The 6,838-nt window shown below is 30.1% G+C and overlaps 2 protein-coding genes and 1 long non-coding RNA gene across 3 annotated transcripts; 2 read left to right on the forward strand and 1 right to left on the reverse strand.

Moving 5' to 3' along the window:
- The first annotated feature begins 291 nt into the window (after positions 1-291).
- Positions 292-2,314, forward strand: LOC122538539 (splicing factor ESS-2 homolog). Its single transcript, XM_043672718.1, has 3 exons — positions 292-570; positions 689-1,847; positions 1,940-2,314. Exons 2-3 carry the CDS (start codon positions 697-699, stop codon positions 2,235-2,237), a joined length of 1,449 nt encoding a protein of 482 aa, XP_043528653.1. The 5' UTR covers positions 292-570; positions 689-696; the 3' UTR covers positions 2,238-2,314.
- A 156-nt stretch (positions 2,315-2,470) lies between these two features.
- Positions 2,471-4,682, forward strand: LOC122538538. Its single transcript, XM_043672716.1, has 5 exons — positions 2,471-2,848; positions 2,918-3,335; positions 3,469-3,836; positions 3,911-4,295; positions 4,372-4,682. The coding sequence occupies exons 1-5, from the start codon at positions 2,749-2,751 to the stop codon at positions 4,586-4,588; spliced, it is 1,488 nt and encodes a 495-aa protein (XP_043528651.1). The 5' UTR covers positions 2,471-2,748; the 3' UTR covers positions 4,589-4,682.
- LOC122538550 lies at positions 4,323-6,133 on the reverse strand. Its single transcript, XR_006308871.1, has 2 exons — positions 5,189-6,133; positions 4,323-4,584 (listed from the first exon to the last, which is right to left on the reverse strand). It is a non-coding gene; the product is annotated as an uncharacterized LOC122538550 (long non-coding RNA).
- Between the last annotated feature and the right edge of the window lie 705 nt (positions 6,134-6,838).

Here is a 6,838-nt window from a genome sequence, read left to right on the forward strand (position 1 = left end):
TAGTTCTTAATTTATTTTCTGACTTAGTTTCTTCTGACTTACTTTCTCATTTTGCGGAAATAAACGCGTAGTGCGTTGAAGTTTTCAATTCGAATAAGAAAACCCAATCCAACATGTTTCTTTCTTTCTTAATGTTTCAGCTATGTTTGTATTTAAAAAATTGGATAACAAAATATATATATATATATATATAAGCGCAATGATAAGATAATATTGTTGTAACAAAGTGTACGTATTAACAATATTGTGTCCGAGTTAATTAAATCAATCAGTTTAGTAAATTCTAATTGTAGACGTATAATGGCGCCACATAACATAGTTGAACGATATATTACCATTCGTAGGTTAGATGCAATTGTTGTCAAATGAGTGACTTTTGGTCATTCTCAAAATTCTATGTGTACAGATTTAGAGTTGCAAGGATAGTTTTATGAGACAGTTGGGATTGTTATCGAGTGTTTGCTTTAATTTCAAAAATGAATGTAAAATAAATAAATATAATATTGATATATAGTAATAAAAGCATTTAAGAAGCATATAATCAAGCATATAACCTCACTTTTGTGAAACGTAAGTCAATCATTTAACCTATTTAACTTACACGTATATTTTTATCAACTACTTCCTATTGTTAATATTTGTTATTTTCTTTTTTTTTGTTCTGTGTTACAAGTGTTCATTCTTTTAGGTTTGAGAATGGATTCTCCAGGATCCCAAGCCCTAGAAGTAGCTAAAAATATAAAAGATCTGGAAATATTTAAAAAACCATTAGGCGTAGTGAAAAAACATAAGAAATTACAACCGAAAATTTTAGACGAAGATACGTATATAAAGAGAATGGGAGAAATTATTCAAAGAGACTTTTTTCCTCATTTGGACAAGCTTCAGGCACAAAATCAGTATTTAGACGCATTGGAACAAAACGACGTGAAAAGAATGAGAGAGCTTTATGAGAAATATAGTTCAGGACGACCAACAACCGAAAGACCTGCTAGTCCAGCCACGTTTGAAACACCTATGAACAAAATTGAATCAGAGGATGAACAATTCAAATCTACAAAAGTACCAAAAGATATACCTCTCAATACAGGCGCGAAAGACAAAGACAAAACTGAACCTACAACAGGATTAGATGTATATTTAAGTACACATACAAGCGAAGATAATGCAAGCTTTGAGGAAATGATGATTGAAGCAGAGAAAAAATTAAAGTTGAAATTTGCGTGGCTTTATGAAGCTGAAGAGAATTCAAAGGCGTTAATCAATGACAAACTGTCGGATACCTTAGCCATTGATAATAGCAATGAAAAGCCTAAACAATTAGACAGTTGGAATTACAAAAATAAAAATTATATTATGTACGTTCCTGACGGAGTTGAATTAACTCCTGATGAAAGAATAGATCTAGCAAAGAAGAAGCAAATGATAATACATGAGAATACAAGACTTCGTACCAACCCTTTCAATGAGCAGCAAAATAAAGAAACTATTAACGAACTAGCAAAAAGTCAATCGAAAGCTAATGACGGAAAAATTGGAGTTGATGGTAAAGAAATTGTGAGAAATCCAACACCTAGAGTAAATGGATTTAGTTTTGTAGCAACACCAAGTCCAAGACCAGGTGAATGTGAAAGTCCTTTAATGACATGGGGTCAGATAGAAGGTACACCATTTAGATTAGATGGAGGAGATACACCTTTGTTAAGAACAAGTCAGGGACCATCATTCAGAATGGCAGAACCACCGAAAAGAGAGCAGCTTGCGTTGCAATTAGCAGAAAAAGCTGGTGAAAGACATAGAGATAGAAAAAACAAGGCTTTAGAAGCAGCAAGAAAATCATTAGCAACGTAAATATTCTCGTATTATTTACATAATTGTTTGAAAGATCTAGACTTTATCTTTAAAAGATAAAGACTTTCATTTTTTTTTTTTTTCATAGCCCATCACCAAGATCAACTATAGATCGTTTGAGTACTATGTCTCCAGCAGCTAGAAGATTGGCTACTCAAAAACTTAGAATTGCAAGTACACCAACTCCACGAAGGATATCATCTTCAAGGACACCGTTGATAGGCATCAGAACACCCAGCACACCACGAATAAATACAGCTTCAAAATCTGAGAATCATCTTGAATTGAAAAACAATAATACACGGTGTCAAGGTCCTGTTCTTACTGATAATTTACTTAATTTACCCCTTCAGAGGCAAAGAGCAGCTGATTTTTTTAATAAGTGAGATAAATGATGTATTTTGTATTGTATATAGATGTAAATATATTATTATATGATTAATTAGCAAATGTTAATTTATAAGCATTACATTGTCTAAATTATAAAATTCATATTTTATAATAAAATATTTACAAAAAAATAATATATCTTTGATTTCAAATAAAATTAAAATCATGCAAGTTTTCCTCCGTCGATTTACAAGCAATAACATGAAAATAATGCGGAAGTATCGATTCATAAAATTATCACGTCCAACGTTCTTCATCCGTTAAACATATCATAATATAATACAAACGTATATTCATTTGTATTTATCAAAAATTTAATAAGTATGAATACTATGCACGAAAGGAATTAATTGCTTGTGCAAAAATACAGGAAGTTTTAAGATATCTTTAAAGATAACAGGAAATAAAATATGCTACAAAATTACGCAAGCTAGCATTGAATTCAGATTTTTTGTGTGTATATAAAGTCGTCAGACTTAAGGATGAAACAGAACGAGAATCATTAATATGAAGTCTACAGTATTAAACGTTCTTTTCATCCTGATAGTAGCATGCTTGGTACTTCAGGTTCAAAGCGAGGGATGCACGTGCGGAGGCTTGGGACCAGGTATAAAATAATTTTTGATACAATTTAATTTTTTTTTTTAAATTACTCATTAAATTCTATTGTTCAAAGGTTCAAATCCTTGTAGCTGTAGCGAAGTTGTTGTAAAAGCTCAAAAACTACCAAAACCTACATATTATGTATCGCCAGAAGAAATCAAGGATGTTGTAATTGCAAAGAATATTCAAGTAGATTGTTCTAATTCACAAAGTGAAAAAAACTCCAGTTCTAACAATGGCAGCAAAAACTCAAATAGTTGTGGATGTAAAAACAACCAAAAGACAGGCAGCACTTTAACTGTAGAAAGTGAAAGCGTTTCAGTATATACTGATGTATCTACTGATAGCATCTCTTCAGAATCTGAAATTAAAGTTAAATCTTGCTCTAATAATCCTAGTAAATCTAAGCCTGATTGTAGTTGTAAGAAGGAAAAAATAGAAACTTTGGAGATTGAGGATTCTATAAGTTTCGATGGCAATGTTGCACCCAGGTATATTTATTCTTTTAAATAATTATACTAATTCTTTTAAATAAATATATTTTTATCTTTTTAATAAATGATATAGCAAGCAAAAAAAGAGAGAGAGCATGCAGAAATTTTTCTATTAAATCTTCATTTGTAGGTTTTCACCAATTGGTGATTTATGTTATCCTCTTCCACCAGTGGTTCCACCTAATCATGGAAAAATAATAGAAAAAACTAAAGTTACACCAGCTTATCCTGGCAAATTTGTGTGTTGTCCTCCATCAGTTCCATATGAAATTTGTATAAATACAGCTACTGGGAAAATTAAAACAATTCCATTAGATCCCTCTGATACTACATCTAGTACATCCAAAACATCATATGGAAATATGAATTTTGAAACACTTGGTGGATCAAATTCTGCAATATATAATTTACCCTTAATTTATACTAGAAACAGACAAAAACAATATCCAAAAATAAGTATGGGTAGCAGTTCTTCAGATTGTTTTGATGATGCAACAGGTTTAATAACTATCAAATTATAAATCAGAATTAGTTCAGTGTGGAAATATAAAACAAATTTGCATACTTTTTAGGCGAAACTCAAGAACACAATTCAGCCCCAGCAATGCCAGCAGATGCAGTTTCTCTTACTCTTGCGTATAAAAATCTTCGTGCTCCAAATGTAATTTACAGACAAGGAAAACAATTTGTTCCAGAAGATAAATTATCCTTCGGTCATCGTACAATACCAACCGATGTAAAAACTGAAAATCAAATGATTGATATTGCAGAAGAAAAACTGGTAACCGTCAATAAGCCTGTTGTAGAATTAAAAATAGCACCTCAAAAAACTATTGTTATTGGTTCTTACGATGAACAAGAAGAAGCTAGACTTGCAGAGCTTGAGGCAATCGAGCACGAAAGTATAACAAAAGAAGAAGTTTCTGATCAATTATCGGAAAGTCTTATTTCCTACAAGTAAGCTTAATGACGTACGAAATTTTCAACATTTGCAAAAAATATATTTATTTATTATGTTATTAACTATTTACAGAGATTTGGGTTATGCACCTATAGATGTAACTAATATAAATGCCAAATCTATAAGGTACAATGAAGAAATAAGTAATAAAAAAATTGAAGAAGCCAGTGTAGAAGAACCATGTGGACCTTTAGGACCATCGGTACCAGGTTATATTCCAGGAAAAATAATTGTTCAAGAAAGGATTATAGATAGCTTCAGGAATCCAAAATCTAGGCTATATATCTAACGTAATGTGTTAAAAAACGTGATACATATATATTTAATCCTTTCAGTTAAAAAACATTTACATTAATACGTATTCGTATAGACATCTATATAACTAGGAGGATTAAATATTAAGCAAAATAAAAACAAATTGTAATTTATGTATCTAGTAATAAAAGAGTTTTTTAACATTAATTTTGTCTCTTATTCTTCCCTGTACTGTTCTCAATAATGTATTAAATAAAAAAAAAATATATATATATATATATATATATATATATATATATAATGAAAAATTGAAAACTTTGTGTAGAATTTTATATGAAATAAAAACCAATTATAAACTAATAAATTAAAAATTGTACAAAAATTATAAAATACATACATGTATATTATTTTTGAATATAATACTTGTTAAATTAAGTTTATGTAGATATAAAATTATAAGTTAAATTATAAAGTAAGTTTAATGAACTAATGTAAGTTTGTTAATTATTCTGAATCAATATTTAGCAATATTACTGTATTTTATTTTATTTCTCCTAATTTTTAAAAAACTATTAAAAATAAAATACGTTGATAAAAATTGAATATTATATTTTTGAACAATTTTAAATATTACTTGTGCAAGCAGAAAATTATTTTATATGAATAAGTAGTCACGCTATCTGTAAATGATAACAATTTGTAAAACGTTGTTTTCAACTAATAGTTTAAAGAGGAATAGGACTTCTTAGTGCTATGCATTGCTGTCCGTTGAAATTTACAATGTTTCCTCGGTTTTCGTGGTTTAAGCGAACCTATCAACACTTCATGAAATACTCTTTAAAGCGGAAAAGGCAGATCTTTTAGTATGAGAACCATATGGTAGAACACGATGACTCTTTCGAAGGAAGTATAATATATGTATTTATATACATACATATACATTGCACGTTCGTACATATGCGCAACACATTACTATTTAAAGCATTGGCGCAATTTTCTTTTTAATCATAGTTCTCCTTTATTTCGTTTATGCATTTTCACATGAAACGAAAGAAAATACTTCGATGCCAAGAGATTTAACAATTTGGGTATTGAAACAATTTTCGTAACGACGGAATGTTTACGGACGTTTTAATTTATAAATGCAATAATGTTCGGTAAACTTTCGCATGTTGATTGATACGAAACGGTAATATTTAGAATTCTTAGGGAACGGTACGTGTATTTCATTAACAAATTTTATAAACAAGTCCGCAGCTTGCAGCTTCCGCTTTTTGTCGAAGCACGTTCGAAGGTTACGAAAATATAAATCGAGATGCAAAAGATTCGTGCATTTTATTCCTTGCGAATGATACGTGTTTAGAAATTACATGACGCAATTTTCCATTTATTCTGTTTCGTTTGGCCATAAACCGGAAGCGGGATTGTTCGTGATGAACACACATTAAGCGTGTGAGATCGTTGATTGCTATTTAATTGTATTATAAGTTTGCAAGATATGTATTCGGAAATCTACCATCTATATACAATCTACAATCTGAAAAATGCTACAATCTCGATTGCAATAACACTGAAATGTACAATATGTAACATACGTTGCGTAACAATTCGTCGATTTCCTTTTCAGATCGATTAACGCACATCGATTAAATTCATAATTTCAACAAAGAATATTTTTGTCTCACTTCGCGATGATATAAGAAAAATAATTTCAAGGGCCTAAACCACCTGTAAGAGAGAAAGAGATGTGTCACTGAACTTTAAAAGCTTCTGATATGTGTATCTAACCGCGTCACATCGAATATTCAATTTCATTAGACATGCCACCATCAGAAGAGTTTTGTATAGAACAGGGGTTCTCAAACATTTTTCAACATCTGAAAGGACTTCGATCACGGTTTGATCGAATACTTGTTCTTGTGAAATTTCATTGTCATCGTGTCTATAAATTTTGATACGACGAAATTAGTGTAAAGTAGGGTGGACCAAAAAGATCACTTTCTACTAAAATTTAAAATTAATAAAGTTAGTTTTTTATTTTGAAGTTTTATTAAAAAAAAGTTTTGTATAGAACAGGGGTTCTCAAACATTTTTCAACATGTAAAAGGACTTCGATCACGGTTTGATCGAGTACTTGTGAAATTTCATTGTCATCATGTCCATAAATTTTGATACGACGAAATTAGTGTAAAGTAGGGTGAACCAAAAAGATCACTTTCTACTAAAATTTAAAATTAATAAAGTTAGTTTTTTATTTTGAAGTTTTATTAAAAAAAAGTTTTGT

Source organism: Frieseomelitta varia, unplaced genomic scaffold (assembly GCF_011392965.1).
Source record: "Frieseomelitta varia isolate USP_RPSP 00005682 unplaced genomic scaffold, Fvar_1.2 scaffold_166, whole genome shotgun sequence".
NCBI classification, from domain to species: Eukaryota; Metazoa; Arthropoda; class Insecta; order Hymenoptera; family Apidae; genus Frieseomelitta; species Frieseomelitta varia.

Excerpts from the sequence above, each read along its gene's own strand:
- LOC122538539 (XM_043672718.1), top strand. The coding sequence starts at position 697 with ATGGATTCTCCAGGATCCCAAGCCCTAGAAGTAGCTAAAAATATAAAA. Across the intron at positions 1,848-1,939 it reads GCAAGAAAATCATTAGCAAC|CCCATCACCAAGATCAACTA; the intron begins GTAAATATTCTC and ends TTTTTTTCATAG.
- LOC122538538 (XM_043672716.1), top strand. The coding sequence starts at position 2,749 with ATGAAGTCTACAGTATTAAACGTTCTTTTCATCCTGATAGTAGCATGC. Across the intron at positions 3,837-3,910 it reads TTGTTTTGATGATGCAACAG|GCGAAACTCAAGAACACAAT; the intron begins GTTTAATAACTA and ends CATACTTTTTAG. Across the intron at positions 4,296-4,371 it reads GAAAGTCTTATTTCCTACAA|AGATTTGGGTTATGCACCTA; the intron begins GTAAGCTTAATG and ends AACTATTTACAG.